The sequence below is a fragment of the Endocarpon pusillum genome (assembly GCF_000464535.1).
Source record: "Endocarpon pusillum Z07020 unplaced genomic scaffold scaffold1300, whole genome shotgun sequence".
NCBI lineage: Eukaryota > Fungi > Ascomycota > Eurotiomycetes > Verrucariales > Verrucariaceae > Endocarpon > Endocarpon pusillum.
In genome coordinates, this window is record NW_006913659.1 from 362,215 (window position 1) to 385,370 (window position 23,156).

The 23,156-nt window shown below is 49.1% G+C and overlaps 8 protein-coding genes across 8 annotated transcripts in view; 3 read left to right on the forward strand and 5 right to left on the reverse strand.

The window, feature by feature from the left end:
- Positions 1 to 262, forward strand: part of EPUS_00768 (Chorismate synthase) — a gene marked incomplete at both ends in the record, with an annotated part of 1,688 nt that extends 1,426 nt beyond the window's left edge. Inside the window, one exon of the mRNA XM_007801548.1 lies at positions 77 to 262. Coding sequence (XP_007799739.1) covers positions 77 to 262 — 186 coding nt within the window. The remainder of the gene's footprint in view (positions 1 to 76) is intronic.
- A 735-nt stretch (positions 263 to 997) lies between these two features.
- On the reverse strand, positions 998 to 2,876 carry EPUS_00769 (uncharacterized protein; the record flags this gene model as incomplete). The annotated part of the gene is made up of 2 exons (XM_007801549.1): positions 998 to 2,293; positions 2,427 to 2,876. The coding sequence occupies 2 exons, from the start codon at positions 2,874 to 2,876 to the stop codon at positions 998 to 1,000; spliced, it is 1,746 nt and encodes a 581-aa protein (XP_007799740.1).
- Positions 2,877 to 3,734: 858 nt separating this feature from the next.
- On the reverse strand, positions 3,735 to 6,655 carry EPUS_00770 (uncharacterized protein; the record flags this gene model as incomplete). The annotated part of the gene is made up of 2 exons (XM_007801550.1): positions 3,735 to 5,894; positions 5,942 to 6,655. The coding sequence occupies 2 exons, from the start codon at positions 6,653 to 6,655 to the stop codon at positions 3,735 to 3,737; spliced, it is 2,874 nt and encodes a 957-aa protein (XP_007799741.1).
- A 949-nt stretch (positions 6,656 to 7,604) lies between these two features.
- Positions 7,605 to 9,656, reverse strand: EPUS_00771 (uncharacterized protein; the record flags this gene model as incomplete). The annotated part of the gene is made up of 2 exons (XM_007801551.1): positions 7,605 to 9,310; positions 9,362 to 9,656. The coding sequence occupies 2 exons, from the start codon at positions 9,654 to 9,656 to the stop codon at positions 7,605 to 7,607; spliced, it is 2,001 nt and encodes a 666-aa protein (XP_007799742.1).
- Positions 9,657 to 10,084: 428 nt separating this feature from the next.
- EPUS_00772 (uncharacterized protein) lies at positions 10,085 to 10,975 on the reverse strand (the record flags this gene model as incomplete). Its single annotated transcript, XM_007801552.1, has 3 exons — positions 10,085 to 10,466; positions 10,539 to 10,653; positions 10,801 to 10,975. The coding sequence occupies 3 exons, from the start codon at positions 10,973 to 10,975 to the stop codon at positions 10,085 to 10,087; spliced, it is 672 nt and encodes a 223-aa protein (XP_007799743.1).
- Positions 10,976 to 14,655: 3,680 nt separating this feature from the next.
- On the forward strand, positions 14,656 to 15,859 carry EPUS_00773 (DNA repair protein rhp51; the record flags this gene model as incomplete). The annotated part of the gene is made up of 4 exons (XM_007801553.1): positions 14,656 to 14,754; positions 14,802 to 14,881; positions 14,932 to 14,999; positions 15,048 to 15,859. The coding sequence occupies 4 exons, from the start codon at positions 14,656 to 14,658 to the stop codon at positions 15,857 to 15,859; spliced, it is 1,059 nt and encodes a 352-aa protein (XP_007799744.1).
- Positions 15,860 to 16,822: 963 nt separating this feature from the next.
- EPUS_00774 (uncharacterized protein) lies at positions 16,823 to 19,133 on the forward strand (the record flags this gene model as incomplete). The annotated part of the gene is made up of 3 exons (XM_007801554.1): positions 16,823 to 16,829; positions 16,888 to 19,038; positions 19,078 to 19,133. The coding sequence occupies 3 exons, from the start codon at positions 16,823 to 16,825 to the stop codon at positions 19,131 to 19,133; spliced, it is 2,214 nt and encodes a 737-aa protein (XP_007799745.1).
- Positions 19,134 to 20,510: 1,377 nt separating this feature from the next.
- On the reverse strand, positions 20,511 to 21,157 carry EPUS_00775 (uncharacterized protein; the record flags this gene model as incomplete). Its single annotated transcript, XM_007801555.1, has 2 exons — positions 20,511 to 20,647; positions 20,701 to 21,157. The coding sequence occupies 2 exons, from the start codon at positions 21,155 to 21,157 to the stop codon at positions 20,511 to 20,513; spliced, it is 594 nt and encodes a 197-aa protein (XP_007799746.1).
- Positions 21,158 to 23,156: the final 1,999 nt, after the last annotated feature.

Here is a 23,156-nt window from a genome sequence, read left to right on the forward strand (position 1 = left end):
ACGGCGGTGAAGAGGAGGAGGAGGAGGAGGAGGAGGAGGAGGTGGTGGTGGTACAGTAGCTACTACATTGACATAGATCCCTTTCGATTTAGACTCACCAACTAGGGAATGGGAGGCGTTGATTGGGCATTCGGCCCTTTTCTTCTTCTTGTCGACCCCTTTTATTCTTGATTACCATTTGTCTGGATCGTCCATCTACCCAAAGCCGCCCACCGATTCCTTAGCATCTTTTCCTAGTCAGCTCATCTCGAGAGGTAAGTAGAGAAAGAGAACGAGAATATAGAGAAAGGGGGGGGGGAAAAAAGAGCAAACCAATCACCCATCTTCATCCACCCCAAAACCCCCGGTCGATTTCCTCGTGATTCCTAAGCTGGCTGCCCGAGTTCTGTTCCACATCTCTCCAAGGAAGGCCTGCAAGATGGGCGATGAGCGAGCGGGCGGCCAAAAGTAGGCTGACCAGGAAGCCTAGATTGGCGCCCAGGATCCGAACAAAGATGAATTGTGTTCTAGCTTTCTCAACGCTTCAATGCCCGTTCTGCTCCAGGTCCCCACCGTGGTCTGCGGCTGCGTCGCCGGTGCAGTCCTTCGGTCCTGGCCCAACAACCCTCTGTGAGTGTCTCGTAGAAACCATGATTAAACAGCGTGGGTACGGGGATCGGCAGATCGGACGGACTCTGATCCATGGTACTTCACGACTGAGCCCTGGGCCAGTGTCAGTCCTGATGACCGGTTGCTTGCTGGTCGGCGAGCAATAGCAGATGTTGGATGATGGGTTGGATAGAAAGAGTCCGAAAAGCTGGGACAGTATATGCATCCAATCAGATCACCCAACTCGAGACCTTGACCTGCTTTGCTTATGTCATGTAGACTATTGTTCAACTTGGTTTGATTTGATTATTAGATGAAGTTAAATCGGAGAGAAAGAAATCATGTTCTTCTCTTTTGCATGCCTTCTCTCTATGTCCCATTTTCTCCTCGTCGTTCCGTTCAACCATCGTCATGACCTACCGTCTTCCTCTCCTCCTTCTTCTGCATCTTGAAGGGGACAGTGTATCAGTCTCTGCTCATCGCCTCTCTCTTGGACATGTTCTCGATTTCCTTTCCTGAACTTCTCCCGTTCTCCAAGTTCAAAATTTTCGCCGTCTTCATGATGCTCACCATCCAAGTGACCCTGTCCTGTGTTCTTGGTCTGCAAATCCCTAGCCGCAGCAACCCAAACTGCACAAGCCAGGATGATCACGCTGCCGACCCAACTCGACCATCCGGGACTGATGCCCCAGATGCATTTATCGAAAGCCAGCGCGAACAACATCTGTGTGTATAACATGCTTGTTGCGCGTGTGCCGGATCCCTTACTCGCTGCTGCTTTTGCTGTTGCTGCAGTTATCGGTTTTGCCGTCACGTCTGCTGACGTTTCTTGAGCTGCGTAGATTCGGCCTTGTCCGCTTTCGCGTCCGGCTTCTTCATCTTCTCCATACGCAACGTCACCACCAACAGCACCGACTTCTTTGGGTGTTGTATGTATTTCACCGTCAGCACGTTTGTTGTCACTGGAAGCAGGTCCCCCATATGCCAATCCCGCCGTCAACAAGAATTGCATCACAAACCCAAAAATGCCCAACATAATCAACAATCCCCACTCCTGCACATTCGCTGGTAGCCTAAACCCTACACTGGGGGCTGCAAGGACAGCCACGGACGACACGATGGTACACCAGCTGGAGAAGTAGTTGACGGAGATGAGAGGGTGAGCGCGCGTACCAATCTTGCGGATAGTGGTCAATGCTGTGGTAGCGCCGAGGACACCAACCATGGCGAAGAGAACGGCGAGGAGATGTTGGTGTTGGGTCGGTTGTGAGGCAGTTGATGATGGCGGAGAGGTGGCAGAAACGGCAGATGTAGTGTTGGAATGCACCGTTGACGGATCGTGGCCAGCATCGTGATGAGCACCAGAAGACATAAACAGACTCCCCGGCCTAGCGATGAACACCACTCCCACCAAACTCAAAAACCCAGCAATCTGCTGCTGTCTGCTAAATGTTTCTCCCTTGATCAACAAGCTACACGCATAACACGTCAAGATCGGAGCGAGAAAGGTCAGCACCGTCGCCTCAGCGAGCGGCAAGTACAGAAGCGACCAGTACAACCCAAAAACGCCAAAGAAGCCGCCGACGCCCCGGGCGATGAGGAGGAGACGTACTACTTTTGAGCCAAAGGGGAAATATGGGATGCGGGTATAGAAGCCGTAGAAGAGGGTCAGGAGCACGGTTATGGACATGCGTGCGAAGAGAATCTAGAGCGTGTAAGAAGTCAAACTTAGGTGACAAAAGGAGGCGTGTGAACTGTATTGTCTCCGTGAAAGTGAGAAGGGGGCGCGGGAGGCATTGTGTATCGGGGGAGAAAGGTTTCCCCTTCTGTGTACCTACCTGAAAAGGATGCATAGCCTTCCCATGAGTCCCATCCGTCTCCAGCAGCCTAGCCGCAACGTTCATCCCCGAACCAAATACCATGGCTAGCAGCACGAGGACGACGCCTTTGTTACGCAACCAGAAGGCGTCGAGGAAGCCCCGAATGCCATGACGGTGGTGGGATGTAGCTAGCGCGACTGGGGAAAGGCGCTGGATATTGTTGTGTGGTGATGACAAGAGGGGCTGACGAGCATGGCGATGCTCACCCAAGTGAACGGCGAGTTCGGAGACTTCGGAATAGGTGCTTTCGAGTGAAGGGCGGGGGTGAATGTTGCTTCCCGGAATGTCTAGGGATTGTCCTTTCGATCTTAGTTCTCGAGAGGGACCAGGTAGGCCATTCTGTGCCAGCGGAGGACTGGAAGAGCGGGTATGTTGCCAGTGTTCTGGTCGGGTTCTGGAGGAAGACATCGACATTCAAATATCGACTTGTTTGAACACCATGCAAAATCTGACTCAACGTCTTTCTATGTGTGATTCCACCTCAATGAGGCTGAACAAGATTTAGGAAAAATCGGCAAGACGATGCCAGATGCGTCGCAGCAGGCAGGCAAAGAGAAAAGCGTGATAATATAAGAGAATGACATGGGAAAAGGGAGCACTGATCATGACTCAAGGAGAAAACTTTCCACCTACGCTTCTGCAAAAGATACACTAAGGGAGTAGTAACGCAAGCATTGGGATACTCCTAGGGACAATCACATGGCACGCTCGATACCGACCCTTTTTGGTAGCATTCGTCCATAAGTTAGTGGCGATTGATTGTTGATGGGAGAACTGGTGGCTTCGCTGCTTGCCACCAGTGGGGTAGCCATCTCCACTTTCGGCTGGTGATTTGCCGAGATCGGAGATGCTTGATGCTTTGCTTTGGCCTTCAAGTTGGAAGATGATGAACAGAATGTATCAAGTACTAGTATGGGCAGGGGAGATGGTAGATGGTAGATAGCGATCAATTATTTAATCCATCCCGACTGCATATCTGCCTACCAAATACGGAGTATATAATCACCAAGAGAACTATGTAGGCCCCGACCCGGCCAGGCAGTGCCCACAGGGCAAGAGTCTGCGTAACAGAGGCTCTTTTCGGCAGGGCAAATAGCAGGATATTAGCAGGATATTAGCAGGATATTAGCAGGAAATTAGCAGGCAAATAGCAGGGGTATGCTCGTAGCCTGAAAGTCATTCATGACCAGTGTCCCTCCACTCCTGCTTGATGCTTATGGGTCAGCGCCCTGTCCCGCAAGGGCCCGACCCACGTACTCCTCTTTCTCAATCATCCTCAATCTCGATCTCCCCCTCCAAAAGCCTCCTTGCAGTATCTAGCCGCCTCCTCCAAACCCTAGTTTCTTGCACCTCACCCCTCGAGTCACTGGCATCAATTCCCTCACAAACGCCACCCACGCTCCTTAGAACGCTGATGACGAGTTCTTTATCCAGTTCGGAGAAAGATCTTGTGGGTTTGAAGTCCGGATTCGCGAGCGTGATGAGCGCTGAGACCAGGATTTCGGTGTTGGGCGGCTGTTGTTGCGAGGAATGGTCATCGTCTTCTCCGGCCTCATGGTCGGATTCTTCATCTTCCTGCTCCTCTTGTGCTGTCTCCTGATGAAGAGGAGAACTTGTTGGCGGCGTGGGCAAGGCGTCGGAACTCGGTGCCGTCAGATCGTCGCTCTCAGCTTGAATGACATGAATGCCGAGTGGTGAGGCATGACCATTTGGCAGATTTGCGAGGCCACGGGGCGAGCTGGCTGGCGGACTCGGCCACGCACCAACCATATTGTTGGTACTCGGAAGGGGTCGTTCACCCCAATGCAGGATTTCGGAGGGTACGGTGTCAGTTTCGGATTCGCTGTCATCGCCTCCTCCCTCTGTGGCAGTAGCAAAAGTCGCAGTAGTCGACACTGATTCGATGCTGTGGGTTCGGAGATGCTGCTGCGCAAAAGGTGGATTTGGAGCTGTTTGGTTTGGTGGTTCGTCTTGCCATGATGTCTCAGCGTCTCTAACCTCCCTTCCATCTCCCTTTAGTCTTTCCGCGTCTTCCTCTGAGATCGGCTCGTTCTCTCTTGCTTGAGGCCCTCTTGTCGTCTCGACGCTCTCGGTACTTTGATAACTTGCTCGCGATTCGGCAGTAGCTTGACTAAGATTTCGACGGTGATACCCGGTTTGAGAGTAATTTCCCAACGCGGAATGCAGAAAGAAGTTCTCGTAATCAAAAGCATCTGCACGATCTTCGTGACGCTCAGGCTCGGCAACATGTATCACATCAGGAATAGGCGGAACCGCTGGCTCGACGTCCTGTAAGGACTCTTCCAGCACTTCATTCAGATATATTTGCTCTTCTTCTGATGCGGCGACGACGTCTCCAATTTCCTCGGATCCACCCCCAAAGGCGTCTTCATACTGTGATTCCTGTATGTAGGAATCCTGATCGTCTCCGTCGCCATTGATTCCTCTCAAGGCTGAGGGGGAGTTTAGACTGTTCGAATGTGAGTGGAAGTCTCGTCCAGAATGCGCTACAGGACTAGGACCTCTTTGAACCTCCTCGAACCCTGAATCCTTTGCAGAACAAGGTGACTGAGAACGTCTCGGTGATCTGGGAGTTTGTGGCGACTGGGGTGACTGAGAAAAGGTAGGCGATTTCGTAGAGCCCTCCTCCCGATCCTTCCCAGATCTCCAACCCATACCCGCACTCGTGCTGAGTGGACTCTCGCCGGCCTTATACTCGGCAGCCCCTAGATACCATTCTTCAGCTGCTGCAACCGAACTCGGAGTTCGCAGGTTCTGGAGGCTGTTTCTCCTGTATCGTTCCGCCTGTTGTCCGGTGCAAAGATCTGCTATCTTGCTTCTAAGTCCATTCACCTGATCCCAAAGTTCTCGAGTCGACCTCTGCGATTGAGATCTTGTGAAGCCAAAGCTGGATTCATGGCTTGTATTGCATGAATGGAATTTATGATTCCGAATCCCAAGTCCTCGACTTTGTGACGGATTAGAGGATGTAATACCCGTTGGCGGGTTGCCCTCCTCCTCCTGTAGGGTGGTCAAAGGACTGAGCTGAATTCGACTTAGAGTAGGAGACAACCCAGGCGTTGCACTTTTCGACCTGTCATAGAGCATAGAATCGATGCTATGGCTGCCATACCCGTAGTCCATGGCACTGGCAGACCTGACTTCGGGAGGCCTGGGGTATTTGGCAGCCCCGGAAAGCACCGAAGTATCGGAAAGATTTCTTACATGCAATGAGCCTGCTCCATTTGTGATAGTGTGTGATTGTCTTGCCTTACGAACATTCGAGCTCTGCGACAGCCTCCTATCTCCTCCCTGAGAAATAGAACGATATAGACCACCTGCTTGCTTGTAATCGCTTGCTGATGGCGAGCCCTTGGGGGTTTCCAGCAATGATGTTCGAGCTTTGCTTAGGTTGCCTTCCATATTCTGGAATGAATTAGACGAAATCTTGAGTGACATGGAACGCAGCCTACCGTTAACCGTTTCTTTGCACTGGCCAATATTTGTTCCGCCTTCTTGCTCAACGCTTGCGATGAATATTCATCATCCCCGTTTGTAGCCATGCTGTCCCTTTTGTTGTCAAAACCATCCAGGTTGAAGCTGTCGTCTCCAGCAGCGGCAAGATCTGCTCTCAATCTGTCACTCATACCAGCTCTTGTGTCAAACGCCTCCCATTGCAAGTCTGAACCGATGCTCATACTGGACGAGCTCGACATTAGGCTCAGCCGCTTTTCGCGTTTCTGGCCCCACGAACCGGGCAACTGCGGGGCTATTGCTGGAGAGCTTGCTGTAGGACTCGGCGATCTGCTTCTTAGTCGCTTCGACTTTGGAGTAGATTCTTCTTCGCCAATATCGCTGAGCGGCGCGCTATGCGAATAGCCCTTGAAAAGTAGAGGATTGCTCGAGGGTGGAGCAGGCTTGGGGCGTATTGGCATCAGAAAGGTTCTGGCGGTGCCAATCTCAAATGCTTCAGTAGAAGCAGGGGAGGCGAAACCAGTCGACGATGATGGAGATGGCTCGGTATCGGAGCTCTGAAACGACGACTCGCCGAATCGATAGGGACTGGAAGGAGTGTCACGATATCGCAGCAGCATACCTGGATTGGTCAGGGTTGACAAAGACGGATTTTCGTGGCCATGTTCCACGGCAACCGCCTGCAGAGCAGGATGGCTATGCACAGTGGTCATTGCAAGGACTACCAGGTACGCTCGGAACAGGGTAGTCAATCTCCAGATCAGGACGATCTCCACTCAACAAGCAAGAGCACATAAATGCATACTTTCGCAAGGGCATAACAGGAGATTGTAACCATGTAGGAAAGTCGAGAGAACAAGTAATTCGAGCAACGCTGACTAAACACCTCTCAAAAGAAGTCAGGTGCATACAAGGGCATTGCTGAAAGCAAACATATTGTACGAGGAAGAAGGTTTCGGAAGATGGACAACGATGACATGTCTGGAGCGAACAAGCGGGAACGATTCATGCGCCTACACGTACGTGGTAGAGGTGATCTAGCAGCGGCCCCTGGACCACACGAAGTACGTGGCACTCCAGTGATTAGTTAGTTAGTTAGAGCTCGAGGGCAGCTGCAGGAGAGATGCGCCATCCGAAAGGCAATCAAGCCCTAATTATCACCACCCGTCAACTAAACAATTAGATCGATGCAGAACATCGTCAAATCTCGGAGGCTTTGAGGAGATTGGTCCTAATCAGATATGTTCGTTTCTGGATAGACAGGGTGCAAGCAGCGACTGGCTGAGTGGAATCGTTCGGAAGACCACTGGAATGTGATTGCCTGAACCACTCATCTTTCATCAGTCATGACAGACAGAGGGCCGAATGTTACTTGTCGCTAAGGCCTGAGCTAGCGAGAGACCATTCGCAAGGCTCGTGCTTGCGACAGGAGGGCTGATGAATCTCCAACGTCTTTTCAGCCTTCTAGAAGACGGTCCTTTCTGCCTGACTTACTTTACATTCAATCTACTGCACATCCGAACCTACCTGAAACACCAGGAGATCGGAAGCTTGAAAATGAGGGGCTGGCTACTCCGTACTACGTACTACTCTGCCATAACGAGCATACTCCCTCCACGTTGGAAGAGCCAGACTAATGCATAGCGGTCGTTCGTTCAGAAGCTAGCGCGACTTCTCCATCTGCTGGAGAAGGATCTTTGTCCCAGCGTTGCCCTTCTTGTCTGATCCTGATCCTTTTGCGGCTTCCCGCAGCACCTGAACCTGGTCACGCAACGCATCCACCAGGCTCTCCCGGTCTCGCATATCCGGGGACTCCAGCATGGCAACCACAATAAAGGAATTTGCACCTGATGCCCAATTGACAATCCCGTCACGACACTTGGAATAGAGCATACTCTCAAATCTCAATGGTGGGTCGGTCACTCGAACTTCTTTGCTCTCCTTGTCAAATGGTCCACCTTGGACAAGAGACTTCAGCATTCGTCCTGCATATGGCGTGTTCATGAGCTCAGGCTTGTCCCTTGCAATCACAGCTAGAGATTCCAGCGCTGCATGCTTGTCTCCCACGCCCCCAAACATCACTTCGTTGATGAACTGGCAACCAAAACTCGATGATACTAGGAGTTCTGTCTGCTGACCGATCAAGTCAATCAATGGTTGAGATAGAGCCTTGACTAGCTCCTGTCTTCGAATTTGAGGGTCTTTCTTCGAAGTCGTTTTCCTGATTTCATGGATCTCTTTCAAAATGCTAGTGTCTTGATTAGGCAGTAGCCACTTGGGCAAGTCGGGGCTTAGTAGATATAGAAAAGGTATCCGGGCAGTCAAATGCTCAACCTGAAGCACAAGCTCTGTTTGCCTTTGTTGCTCCTCTGAGTCCTTGCATAGAAGCTCAGGGAAGACTGCTTTGGCAGTCATCACTGTATCGTCAATCACATCGAAAGCAGTAAGCAGAATAACATGCCCGTGTGCGTCTCCTGCCAACATCTTCATCACACCTTTGAACACCTTGAGTATTGTTCGTCGATCTTTGGAGTTGCTATAAGCAAGCGCAAGGCAGACAAGCCTTGATCCAGATTTCGTGAAGGCCATATTCTTGAGACAATCACCCTCTTCGTCATCCTTAAGCAACTCAATCACTTCAGTGGCCTCGGAACCACCTGAAGTGCAGTTGATGAAGTATTGCAGCAGAGCATCATGTAGCATAGTAAAACCAGTCGTCTTCTTCTGCAACAGATGGTTCGTCATTTCCTTCAGATGCTGCATGATAGGCCCCCTCTTTTCAGGATTCTCCATCAAAATTTGATGCAGGTCGCCCCTCAAGGCAGAATCCGCTGAGCTTTGGAAGATCACGAACTCATGGCCATACCATTCACGAAGCAACCGAGCTTTTTGTTCAGGAGTTGCGATGGTCCTGTAGATATCATCCATAATCCATGCTGCCTCAGGGTGTCGTATTAACCTTCTAACGTGCCCATAAAATTCTGGAACAATTATGTCTCGTACCTCATCATCTCCTACCACGAGCTTCGCAATGAGGAACTTGGCGTAGCGGCTCTCAGCAAGACTACGATACTCGCCCTTTAATTCTTGTGCAATTTGTCGCCTTTGCTGCAGGTTCCCATATTTCACAGCCGTTTGGATTACTCGTACAGAGTCGTGCTTGAACACAAAATCTTTCACTCTTCCTGTTATTATGCTGAATAGTTCAATTACTAACTTGTCCCGTTCATCCTTCGGGACGTGCGACTTTCGGCGTAACCGCTCCCAGATTTTCTTCGATCGTGCAATAGAGTCGGCGTTCGGTTTGACAGCTTTCCGCTCTTGCGCGAGCACTTTTTGTTTCGCATGTGCCTCGCGTGATGAAGATCCTATCAGCATATGTCAGCAATATTTGAATGCTACTTTCCGGATATAGTCACCATTAACTACCTGCCCCCCTTGTGTAGAAGTTGAGAGATTTGCTGGACGGTTTGTCTGCGAGATCTTTCGCTTTGGTGCTGGAGCTCCATCTTTGAGCGCCTGTCTCGGAGGTATCTTTGGACTATGTGTGTTGACAAGGTCTTCGCTGGCCGCAGAGGAGTCCTCTGGAGAAGGCAGGACAGATTGCCTGACTGTCGTCTTGATCAATTTCTGCTGCTGAACCGACACATCTACTTTCGCTTTCTTTACACTGGTGGATCGACTTTCATCTCGGTAACGTTTGATTCCAGCCATGATTAGGACTGCTTCTCTGTAATGCCACTTAAATCTATGGTGTTTAGGGAGATATCAGAATTAGCAATATAGTACAAAAGGAAAATTTTCGCGTACACATCGGCAATACCTGCAACGCCAAGACTTCTCCTCGCCCTAGCTCCAGGAAAAGACCTGGTTCCTATGTGAATCGTAGCGAGTTTCTGATGTGATCGAGCTCAAAGGTGGCAGATTCTGCGAAACCAACGGATTGAGTGTCTTTCTTATTAAGTATTACTGCTGGATCCTTATATGTTGTGCCCATGCGGCCGCTTACCAAAGCCATCAATACCATTCAATATCCTTAACGCCAGAAGCCATGTCTTCTCCCAGGCTCATCAGTATCTTCTACGCCTTCTCACTCAGCCAAAGTACTCCCTTGTAGACCAGAAAAACCATGTAATTTACATTCATCGGACAACACCATCGATTTTGCCCTTAGATCCTGGTCTTTCAATATGTCCAAGCTCGGCCCCCTGTCCACTCTGTCCACGTTTTCTGCCAGGAAGATGCAATCCAAAATGTGATTTGCCGGTATCGCCAGTGGAGCTATGAGTATCAGAAGCTGATTCTCCGAAACGAGACAAGAAGCTCTTCTTTTTTGGTTTGGATTCGTCCTGTAGGCCTACATCCTCAAAGCCTTCTTCTTCTGTCGACTGTGGTTTCTCGAACGTGCTCCCGTTTACCGACGATCGGGGTAGCCTCATAGCCCGCGAGTCGAGTGAGGTACGAGATGGAAAGCTGTCGCCTCGTAAAACCGGAGATCTGCCCGAGATGTCCTGCATGCCCGTGCTGTTAGCATGCGCCATTTCGAAGTTGTTAGTAGCCTCACAAATGATCGGCGGTATGACTCGAAGGATTCACGAGATATCGAGAAGGGTTCGTTGTCCGACATCAGACTTCGATGGTTCGAAGATGTCGTCGACGTGGGTGTCCTGTGCCAGAAGCTCTTCTTTTCTGTAGGAGATGGCTTTTCCAGCTATCAGTCCAGTCCTTCAAAGGTGGGGTCGCTGAGGTCATACTGGAAGGTATATGCCGCTGTCATTAACCACTGTCAAGGTGGTCAGCGTGATGATCAAGTACAGTGGAGGACCCAATTGATCTTGGGTCCACTGCAGTGACTGACAGCTCATTTTATACTCATTCGGTTGATCTCGAGCACTTTTTGATGCCAATGCGACCGAGTCTTTGCCAACTGTCGCACCATTTGTGGCAGGCCGAGCATTCTCATCATTGTTGGGCTCGAGGCCATTAGTGACCGGACCCCTGCGGTTACTGAATGGCATTCGAAAGGGGGCCATGTCGGATAAATATATGCTCAAAAAGTTGCGCCAGACAAATGTAATGTAAGTGCAGTGCTGAATTAAGGTCTGTTATTCAAAGTGTTTTGGTTACTGTTGTGCTTGAACCTTGCACGACTGGAGATGGTCACGAAAGCGGTTCAGCCGGCAGCCAAGTGCCCGCGGTCGGCAAACTATTAATAAGATGCGGAAAGTGCAGCTGGCCCTTCGAATAAGGCATACCACCATAGGCATGCTCCCGAGATCATTTTGACCCGTCTTTGCGTCTCTGCTGTAGTAGTAAAGTATTAATCGAAGCGCCTAGCCAAACTTATTATTAGGAAACGACTCGTACGGGCTTCAAGTTGCTCAGTCCTTTTATTTGGATACTTACAATGTAGACCTCAGCTAGCTGTTCGATGCGCTTATCTTATCGCTCGGGTCTGTGCCCCTCATCGCTCAGACACTAATACTCCAGTACTACGTAGGAGACATACATAGTAAGTATCGTTAGTTCGCTCTAGTAACGACTTGTAAATGCCAAGATAGAGCGCCACAAAATAGCTCGATTAGGACTAGCCCAGTATGTGCCTAAGTTGAGTATGCATCTCACTGGCTTCAATGACTGCCTAATATCTCGCTGGCATTGATTCGAGCAGTTCTAGGAGATAGAATAGTAGTAGTAGAAGAAGAAGAAGCTGAACGCGTTGAACGCGTCGAAGAGGGTACGTCATTCGTACAAGGGCAGGGGCGTTAAATAACAATATTACTAGGGCAAACTCACAATACTTATGCCTCCTACCGTAGTATGTATGGTACTCCGTACTCCGTACAGCATCAGGCATTGACACGCACAGGCGTCAGCAGTGTGCAGAATGCAGCGATTCGTATTACTATATGTACAATGTCGACTGATGCAGTAGCGATCAAGGTTTACTTTCGAAGAAGAAATAGTAGCTATCAGATTCCGATTCGTATTTTCATGTACTTGTGAAGGAAACTAAGAATTGTGTCCTATGGAGCATGACAGTCATAAAAACCCTTCAACCTAAACCTCAGCAGTCCCATGCTTTTGGCGCCATCAACTTCCGAACTCGATCTAGCTAATAAGCAGGCATTAACCTTCACTCAGCATGATGACTGTTATGAGAACCTGTGAAGGTAGCTGTACCGTATATGAAGGTATCCGCTCAGGTGTGGTTTCAGACCAGGGAATTAGTGCTGAACGAGTCTTTAGCCAGAGAACTGTGATTGAAACATTGATAGGCCCCCTACCGTGCAGCATTTGCAGTCTCCGCAATTTCCATCATGTCCACAGCAGTTGCAAGGAGCCATTGGAACGAGTGAAAGCTCTAAGATGAGAGGAGCTTGAACTGTATTGAGGTGAGATAATACTCAGGTGATATATGTTCAGTAATGCTGCTATGATGCTGAACAGTAAAGCAGGATAGATGAAGGAAAGGGAGAAGAATAATTAAGAGTGGACTAACTGGCGGGTGGAGGGATATTTAACCACCTTCACTACCCTAGAATGCGGGCTTCAGTGTTCAATACCTCCATGGAGGAAACTTGCCAGGTGTTTTGAGGTTTGATGTGAGTGGATGTTCTTGTTCATGCTCCGGAGATCAGGCCAATGGGAAGAGTAGCCGGCTTATCATGGCTTCAGTCATCTGCACGCAAGCGGTGGATTGATGAATGGAATCCAGACCTGAACATGGCCCTTAGTATTAGCAATTGCAATTGAAAATGGGTGCATATATTCCGCCGTCGTAAGACGAAGAACTTTTGTCATCAGTACAGCATACCAGTACATAGCCTCACAGACTTAACCTCTCAGACCGCTGCCCTGCCGTTATGTTGGTGTCTGCAGCTGAGAGACCCGCATACAGTACAAGGTGGCTAACCTGATGGCAAGGTTTGCAGTTCCACTTCTTGCCTCGAGACCATTAAAAGCAAGAAATGACTTCGTCCCTCGACATCCGAACAAACTAAAGGTCAAAAGTCCCACCACGTCCAGATTTCGAGTCGGGGTTGTCATGCTCGGAAGAAGTCATTTGAAGGGCCAGTAGTTAGGCTAGATGAGCTTCAGAGGTCCACACGAATCTCCCCTCTATAACGCGCAGTCTTTCATATGGAAGTAGTGACAGCCTAAGAGAAATAGACAAACCAGCGTTGAGAGCATAGGTTCTCCAATACTTCCCAAAATTTCACTCTCCTCATCTCCGTTCTGTGATTTGAAGTAGCTCCATTTCCACCCGCAAAGGACGCACCTTCTTAACTTGCACATTATCACCATTTAGTAGGAGCAAGTCAATACTCACACCTTGGCTGTGCCCTTCTCCAATTCAAGCTCGAGCCTCCATCGCAGTCTTCACTTGAGCTTGAGCCTCCAGGCCCGCTACCTCTTCAAATTTGTCACACTTCACGATCCTGGCTTGTGTGAGCCAATGAGCTCGTCTACCTTCAACTCGGACACCTTAGGTGATATCTGCAACTCGAGCAATACTTCGCCATGGCATTTTGGGACGCGTGGGAGACATGGGCCAAGATGACTTTCGTAAGCATTTGCCTTAGCATATCAGCCAATGACGCTCTGCTAACACTGGCCCAAGATACTTGCCTGCTCTATTGTAACCGCTTGTCCACGTTAGTCCTTACGACACTTTGCTCACCAATGACAGGCCGCTGTTTGTGTCTTTTCCTTTGGGATCCGCTGGCGCAACAACAGGAGGATTAAAAAGCATTCCAAGCGCACGACTGCAGACACCGCTGAGCGAGGGGAGATGGTGCAGACGCCAAGACAAGAAGAGGAGGTTCCCTTTGGTATTAGAGCAATTGAAAGAGGTTGCGAGGTCGATGGTGTCTGGAACTCTAAAACGAACACACCATTGCAGACGCCAGGGAACAGTAATCCTGGGAGTCCCTTGATGCGGCCTAAAGACCTCGGCAATGGACTCCTCAGTCTGCAGAAGCATAGAAGGAACCTGTCATTATCCACAGTGTCTAATCTAGAGATCAGTGAGTCAGACCAGCCAAAACCAGAACCCACAACACTGCCGGAAAATTCAATAGACACAAAATCAGAGGCCAAGTCCTCGTCAGAACAGGAAAACACACGCGAGCCTTCCCCCGATGGACAGCTCTCCATGCGTGGGCGGCGCGCATATCAACCGAAAAGCTCAGCTAGGAAACAATCATATCCACCCAGCGCATATCCCGCACCAAGTTCATCAAGGTGCATATCATACCCTCCGACCGCGTACCAACAGCGAGCTCTTTCGAAACATAGATCCTACCCTCCAAGTTCATGGTGTGCACCACATCTGGATGGTGGGAAGTAAGCTGGGGCAAATCAGATAATCTTGGGTCTGCGTATGATAATCGATCTCCTGGATAGTATTGCAAACAGCTGGAATTTACGGGACTGCTCAACCCTTAAGAAGGAGAATAATAATAATCAATGCACAAACCCTGCACGACTTGTCGCTCAAATATTGTAGTAAACTTGCACTGTTGAGAATGGTCCATCAGCTGTCCCGTCAGACTTTTAGTCCTCTAAGAATTAAGATCACATGACTGCGTGTTGCTTGCCAAGACAATCACGCGTTCTCTTAACTTCAATCGCGGCCTCCACGCCACCGAGAAGGCCAAACCAAAGGTTTTGTATCACCAGCATCATCTTTTAGAAGAAAGCAGTGATCATGACACAAGCCAACTTGGAGCAGGGCAATGAGGACTCCGGCTTTGAGGAGGGTCTTGCCGGAGGTCCTGGTGCTCCAATGCCATTGGCGCAGCTCGCAGTAGGTCTGCTGACTGTGCATATACATCTTCGCTAACACATCTTCAGGGCCAGGATGGACTCACTTCGCGAGACATCCAGTTGGTCATAGACGGCGGGTATCACACTGTTGAGGCAGTGGCATACACGTAAAGTGCCACACCATTACACCCGAAGAAATACGCTGACCTCAATGAAGACCGAAGAGAGTGCTGGAGCAGATCAAGGGAATATCAGAGGCTAAGGCGACGAAGATCTTGACAGCAGGTAGTCTGACGATGCTCTACGGCTTGACTTCTGGCTAACACATGACAGCTGCGAAAATTGTGCCAATGGGCTTCACGACGGCTACAGAAATGCATGCTCGACGAAGCGAATTGATATCCATCACTACAGGCTCGAAACAATTAGATACTCTGCTAGCAGGAGGCGTCGAAACGGGATCGATAACCGAGATTTTTGGAGAATTCCGGACTGGAAAGAGTCAGATATGCCATACTCTGGCTGTTACTTGTCAATTACCATTCGACATGGGTGGTGGAGAAGGCAAATGCCTGTATATCGATACGGAAGGTACCTTTCGACCTGTGCGCCTGCTAGCCGTTGCGAACCGTTATGGTCTGTCTGGAGAAGAAGTGCTTGACAATGTTGCTTATGCACGTGCATATAATTCGGAGCATCAGCTTCAATTGTTGAACCAAGCATCGCAGATGATGTGCGAAACACGTTTCTCCTTACTGATCGTGGATTCAGCAACCTCGCTGTACAGGACGGACTTCGCCGGACGGGGGGAGCTGTCTTCGAGACAGACACATCTGGCCAGATTCATGCGCACTTTGCAACGTCTAGCGGACGAGTTCGGTATTGCTGTCGTCATTACAAATCAGGTCGTCGCTCAAGTTGATGGTGGACCAAGTTCAATGTTCAACCCAGATCCAAAGAAGCCAATTGGAGGAAACATTATTGCGCACGCAAGCACGACGAGATTAAGTTTGAAAAAGGGCAGAGGAGAGACTAGAATATGCAAGATTTATGACAGCCCGTGTCTGCCGGAAAGCGACTGTCTGTTCGCAATCACAGAGGCTGGCATCGCTGATCCAAGTCCGAAGGATCTGGAAAAGGATTAATCGGCCGAACTGATCAACATGTTCTTCAACTACGATCAAGCCGATAAGGAGTCTGTCGCGATTCATAAGAACAAGGGAGCGTCTGTTCCAGACGTTTTGCCGTTGTTTACGTAGTACTACGTACATGTAGATGTTTACCTGGTTGTCGCGCTAGAGACCTTGCAAATCCCATCGACAGCCATTTTAAGTTTTATTGATGTGTCGATCAAGTTGAGAAGCTAATTCCAAGTTCAGCCACGATCGAAGACGTATTGAGTACTCGGTGCCGCCGATAAGTGCGTCCTGGCGTGACAGATCTTTCCATATATAACATAGTGTGTAGCACTTTCAATGGCTGTTGGATTTGGCCGTACGCGTACAGCCAGATCCTTGGCAGCACGTGACCTTGGAGTCACGTGCCTGTGCGCCTCAGTTGATTAGCCTGGTCCTCCCTCTAGATAGAATCTGCAGGATAGATAATTCAGTTCATCCACCTCATCAATGCCAGGCTCCAATTGAGAATGGCTATGGAACAGAGTCCATCCTCCCATAATCTACTGACATGATAAGTTTGGCTCAAATTTTGACAGTATACTCTATGTATCTTGTTAAGATATGTTTATGGTTGATATACTCCGTACTGTTGAGGGTGGATGCATGAAGGTTCAGGAAGGATAACGCCAAGAGTCCAAACCTGGATCGGAAGGGACCCACTTTTCGGCGGCACCGAGTATCCGGCTTGTGACTTGGCATTGAGTACCAGTGCCATGAATCATCCCATCCATGAACCTTCGATAGACATCTTTGTATTTTGGCTATTGGCCGTGTCGCCGATCATCGTTCTTTTCCATCATCCTTAATTACGGTGACGCTGTATAATATATTGAGGTTTCGGAAATCTGTTGACTCACGCGGCGCATTGGAAAGACATCTCCTTCGTGCTTCTTGATACCCTGTCGATTCGGTGATGAGATTCGCGCTGCGATGGCTGGTACAAATTCGAGCTCAATAATCTGCCATTCCTTTGACTAACAAATACTCCTTCGCAGCTCCAAAAAATGTCCCTTTAGGATACGAACATGTGACGGATACTCGCAATGGATATGGCAACGGCCCTGGCATTATCAGCTCCTCAGAAGAGCTGGAGGTCATTTGCGGTCCTCTCCTGAATTATCTTTGTATGTCATACGAAACCGAATACGCCGTCTGGCATGGTACGGTCCTTCTCGTCACGAAGCCTGGCCAGAGACAACCAAAACTCGAGCTCAAATTTCTTGGTAACACTGCTGGAGCTGGCGCGCAACCCGATCTGTGTGCTGAAGGAGATAATGTGGTGGTCGATGGATTGAAGCTCTATGCCGATCCGCAGAAGGCTTTTTGGCGCTTTTCGCTGAAGGTGCCGTTGAACCCAGACGCAGAAGCAAAGTGGCAATACACGATAACAAACATGAAGATGTTGTCGGAGGCTTCCAAGAGCCCATCAAGGGAGTTCTACGTGCCTGCAGCAAACCAGTCTATGCGATTGATGTTTCATTCGTGTAATGGTTTCTCTGTCGGCACTGATGTCGAGTTCTGGTCTGGCCCTGTGCTGTGGAACAATGTCCTTGAGACACACGCAAAGCGCCCATTCCATGTCATGATTGGTGGCGGCGATCAGATATACAATGATAGCATCAGAGTTGATGGACCTCTTAAACCTTGGACTAAAATTACTAGCCCCAGAAGAAGGAGAGAATATCCCTTCGATAACGAGATGCGCAAGGCATGTGACGATTACTATTTCGAGAACTATACTCGCTGGTATAGAACGGAGCCTTTCGCCACTGCTAACTCCCAGATTCCGCAGATCAACATCTGGGACGATCATGATATTATTGATGGGTTCGGCAGCTATACAGATCATTTCATGCAATGCCCTGTCTTTCGAGGCATCGGCGGCGTTTCTTTCAAGTACTATTGCCTATTTCAACATCACACTGCGCCACCGAAGTCGACATTCACCACCGATGCACCGGCTACCATGAAGGCAGGAGCAGACGGCACCACAGGTGCTGACTCACGGCAGCTGAAGGATACGTATGTGTATACTGAAACAGCTGATGACCGAAGTTGGATTGTTGGGAAAAGACCAGGCCCGTATGTTGAAGAACGTTCCCGAAGCTTGTACATGCGTCTTGGTGCCAGGATGGCCTTCTGTGGAATCGATGCCAGAACCGAAAGAACACGGAAACAAGTCAATTACCCAGATACATATGATCTCATATTTCAACGCCTTCGAACAGAATTCATAGCCGCGCGAGGTCAGATAAAGCATCTCATCCTTCTCCTTGGTGTGCCCATTGCATACCCTCGATTAGCCTGGCTAGAGAACATTCTAGCTTCACCTATCATTGCGCCAATCAAACTCCTACACAAACGCTTTGGTGTCGCAGGAGGCTTCTTCAACAGTTTCGACGGCTCGGTTGATCTACTGGACGACCTAGACGATCACTACACCTCTCGCCATCACAAGAAAGAGCGCCGCGAACTCATCAAGCGACTGCAAGGGCTGGCTCAAGAATTCTCTGTTCGCATCACGATTCTAGGAGGAGACGTCCATCTGGCTGCAATGGGCCGATTTTATTCAAAGACCAAATATAACATCACAGCCGAGCAAGACCACCGATACATGGCCAACGTGGTCAGCAGCGCCATCACCAACAAACCACCGCCAAGTGCCGTAGCCAATCTTTTAGCCCGTCGAAACAAAATCCACCATCTTGACCACGACACAGATGAGACCCTGCTCAAGCTCTTTGACAAGCAGCCCGGAGGCAACATAAAGGGCGCAACCTGGAATCAATGCACCATGCCATCGCGAAACTACGCAACCATCACCGAAGTCGTTGCAGGTTCAGTAGACAATGGCATGCAGCAGCAGCAGCAACCAACAATGAACGGCGACATCTCCAACAACGCCACTAACAGTCTTCCTGTCCTCAACAACGAGAAGGACGGCCTCATGACCCTAGCTGGCGGACCACGTGGCAAGGACGGCCACTCTCCCCTTCACAAGGGCGAAGAAGGAGTCGGCACAAAACATCCCGCTGCCGATGGTGTGAGTGCCAAGAGCGGGATGCTGGGTGGGTTAGATATCAGTATTCAGGTCGAGATTAACAATCATAGTAAGGGTGGCGAAACGGAGGGATATGGGTTCAGTAGTAAGTCTTCCCACTGCTCTCTATTGACATCTGACGTAGGAGGGAAAGTGAGATGGCAAGGTGTTCTTAACATTGAGGCTAATGTATATGCCTAATATAGTCCCGCCGCTGCTGTTACATGGGAAACAGAATCTCACCTAAAAGCTTTTCAAGGCTATTGTTCCTGCTTAACTAACATGTCAGATCTCCGATTTGAATACCCGTGCCACTCCACACTCCATCCTTAAGAATGGACGGGCGTGGAGACCGGACACGTGGGCAGGGGGACTTGTACGAATACATCGCAAGAGTCGGATTGAGGGATACCCCGGGTTAGATTTTATTTCTTTTCTCTTCATTTTTCGGCACCACCATCGCGGAGACATCCACCCTTGGGTCTCGCAGAGATATACGTCGTCCTCTATATGATTCTAATTCCCGTCCGACATTTCCGTGTAACAGGATGAGGTATATACGCAACCCAATTTTCCTCCTTCTCGGGAGGGGAGGGGGCTGTATTTCAATGAGAAGATCTCGTGTCAATCTGTTCTCAAGCGCTAGTTAGTGCTTCAGATAGGGATCACCATACTTCCTGGGGAAAAAAACCTCGCAAAGACCTTGTTATCTGCCCATCCAGTCTGCTACAGACAGGCATGTATGTAGAGAAGAATATAATGACCATTTCCTTCTTCTTTGATTTTTTTCAGACGGTCAAGTAGAGTCTTGTTCCTATACAAGCTGAGATTATAATGTGTGGGCTGTGAGTTGGAGAGTCCACTCTCTTGTTGCTACAAAAGTCTGGTGGAATCCGCGAGCAGAAGGAAGATGGCAGGGGAATGAGGAAACAACTGCCTGCAATGTGACGTGCATTACGTGCGTAGGTTTGGTGTTTGCTTGCTTGTTCGTCCGGCCCCATATCCTTACAGTTTCCTGATGATCAGGTAACAACTCGGATACTAATGCTGACCATGTAGAGTACGTGTCTAGATGCTAAGTAGGCATATCCCACTTCTATCAACCGGAAGCAGGGACATGCATTCCCTGTCATTGTGTTGTTGGAAGTAGGCATTACGGTTCTACGCACTATTGAATGGGGTCACGGAGCGAAATGAGACATAGCATGGATGGAAATCAGGCATAGCCAGTGCCTATGGACGCTCACTGTTAACCTTGGTCCCTTAAAAAGCTGGCCTGTTTTCGGTAATCCTCTCACGCGTACAGGCTAATCTATGACCTGCTTTGCGGAAAAGTAGCTCCATAGATAGTAGTAGGTTATGGGAACTTGGATTAGTTTGCATGCTCATATCACCTCGGCTCTTTTGAGTTTCAGGACCGTCAGAAGCAGATCTCAGGCGACAACTTTCAGAATGACAATGTGTCTGTAGCCTCCCTTCGTCCTCCCCCTTTCTTGCCTCAAACGGACACTTGTCTTACTTCCTGCATGCTGTCTTGTGTGTCCTCCAGTCCGCCTTCTAGCATTCACAGTTACAGTATTACACGTTTAGGCACCCGCCGCATTGTAGAAGCTTATTACCGTTACCTTTTCCGCCACAGTTAATACATGCCGGATACGGTTTGCGCATACGGGATCTCAGCAGCTGCTCGTACTTGAGCCAGCGGTTCGAACTCCCTGCACCTGATGTCAGTGTTTCGTCATGGTGAAACAAAACCGAGAGTCCCTACCTTTCATGTCTGCGTCGAGGTCTTGCAGAACCGAGAGTAGCTTGGGATTGATGGGTGTCGTTTTGAGGATATTTCGCTGCATGGATGCACTGGTGCGCCACCGGTCCAGCAACGTTGGGTGAATACCATGCTGCTCAAAGAGCGATCGGTACATGCGAAGAAATGCAAGGCCATCAATCCCTGGTTTGTCAAACCCATATGCTGTTTTGACACGGGTGACTGAAGGAGGTATGTCGTCTTTGGCAGCTTGGAATAAGAGGTCGCTGATATCCTTGTCGCCGTCTTCCTTTGCCTCAGCATTACTCGAATGGAACAGGTCGTCTGTTGATGGTGCCGATATCATTGTTGAGACGGTACCATTTGTTGTGAAACTGTACATGGCTTTTTTGCTTTCTGGAGTGAAGCCAAGGATGTCCACTTCTTGCGGATCTCCCAAGAATGGGTAAGGATTTGACATCGTGCATGGGACGGCGACGATTGGCTCAGAGGATGGAGAGGCTGCTTGATGCAATGAAGGGATGACCGGTAGGCGTTCACTGCATACTGTGCCCTCATTTGAGTTGACAGACTGGGGGGGATTCTTGTTTGTAGAGGTGCTGAGGCTGATGAAAATGAGGTAAGATCAATGTGAGAGTGAAGCGTTTTAAAGACGGCAAGAACTGGTACCATGTTTCTGAGCTGCTAAATCACAAATGCCTTGCAGAGCACCAACCACAAGGGTTAAGGGACAGCTCAAAATACCTACGTATGGATAGTTGGCCCTGTATGTGATTGACGAAGACCATCAATCATAACTCTTGCCCACTGGCTTAGATTCTGTCTTGGTTAACATAAAAGATCTAAGGAGCTCCCCTAACAATAGAGCCAGCCACTAAGAGTTGAAAATATTTTTAATGCTCATCGCTGGTCACCTTCGAACTAAAGGGCTTATTGATGCAGTATCAAAAGTGCCGTGGTCTAGGTGAAGGGTGTCACTGAGCTGGCAAGTAGATTTTGCATCCGCTCAGAAGAAGCGAGAACTGCGCTTAGCCCAGCGTAGCAGTCATCCTCAACATGAACTATGAGTGCGGGGAATTGCAGTAACCCATACTCCGCAGGGAGCTGGGGCAGCCACAGACGACTGCCGGATCACGGATCTTCAGTGGCAAAGACTCTAATTAGTTCCTTAACTTACAAGATCTCTAGATCCAGAGCACCACAAGAAGAAGGATGGCAAGGCAGAGCGATTGAGGCTCCGACATGCCGAGGACCAAAGGCTTCTGGCAATGCATTCGAGGAATTCAGAGATCAGATGTGAAAATGTACGGCATGATAACCACCCTGCTCGGACCCAATCAGGAAAATGCTGGTCTACTACTAGTACTTAAGCGTCCCGACTCCTGTTGTGCCAAGATTGCTGAATAACTACGGTTCCAAGCTTCAAGTTCTGAAACTTGCAATATTTATGGAGTCGTGCCCCAAAAGTAGTCAAAATACGCTAAGAGATAGTTTGCCAAGATAAAGAAATCAATTTGTCCTGAAACCGATTCATGGAATGTTATTCTAAACATTCCAGGGGCTAAAACCCTTAGCCAGCCTAAAGCACTACAAGAAATGCTATTGCTCTATCCCCTAAGTAACCTTTATCCTAGGGCATATTGACCCTAAAATGAGACAGCTAGGGGCCAAGGGTTATCTAAAGCCTCACTGCTTAAGGTGTCCGCAGGCCTAAAGCTTATAGAGAAAGAGATGTCAAATGTCACTGCATGATTGCCAAGAGTGTATATATAGCGTAGTTTGACTACTTTGGGGGCACGACTCCGTACTGACGTCTGTCACAAATTTAGCTAGCACACCTCGTGTACATAACCTATGTAGTACATCCCAGGCATACGACCCCCTATCATTCACAGATTCACCCCAAACTTGTACTCTACTCTATTCACAGTGGATCCCCATCATCAGCGCTCTCTGACAGGTTACCGACTAGTGCTTACTACGTAGGAGGCTGAGGGCTTAGCTTGCACTACAGCTTCTAGCTCTTCCCTCGATGTTAGCATACTTTTGACAGCTACTTTTGAGACACAACGCCGTAACTTACTATAAAGACCTCCTGCAGTTCTTGCAACATTCTATCCTACTTCAAGGCTGCAAATGTCTCAGAAATGACGTTGAATAGTGATGAAACCTGCTATATGCCATCTGTCTGGAGTACTTGAGGACTGCAGCCTCCAATAGTGGCTATGGCCTCAAAGAGTTGCTGCAAGCATCGCATGCGAGACTCGTTATCAATACCTGGATCCATGAGTACGTAGATTACCCCAGCATCATTCTTCCTTCTTGATTTAAATCTTGATAACTTCTCCGAATTCCAAGATTTCGGACCCTCCACATCTTGATATTCTTGTAAGATTTTCCTAGCTATGTCCAGGCGTCACTCTGGTATCACTCCATCAAGTAGGGGTGCCAGGCGTTTG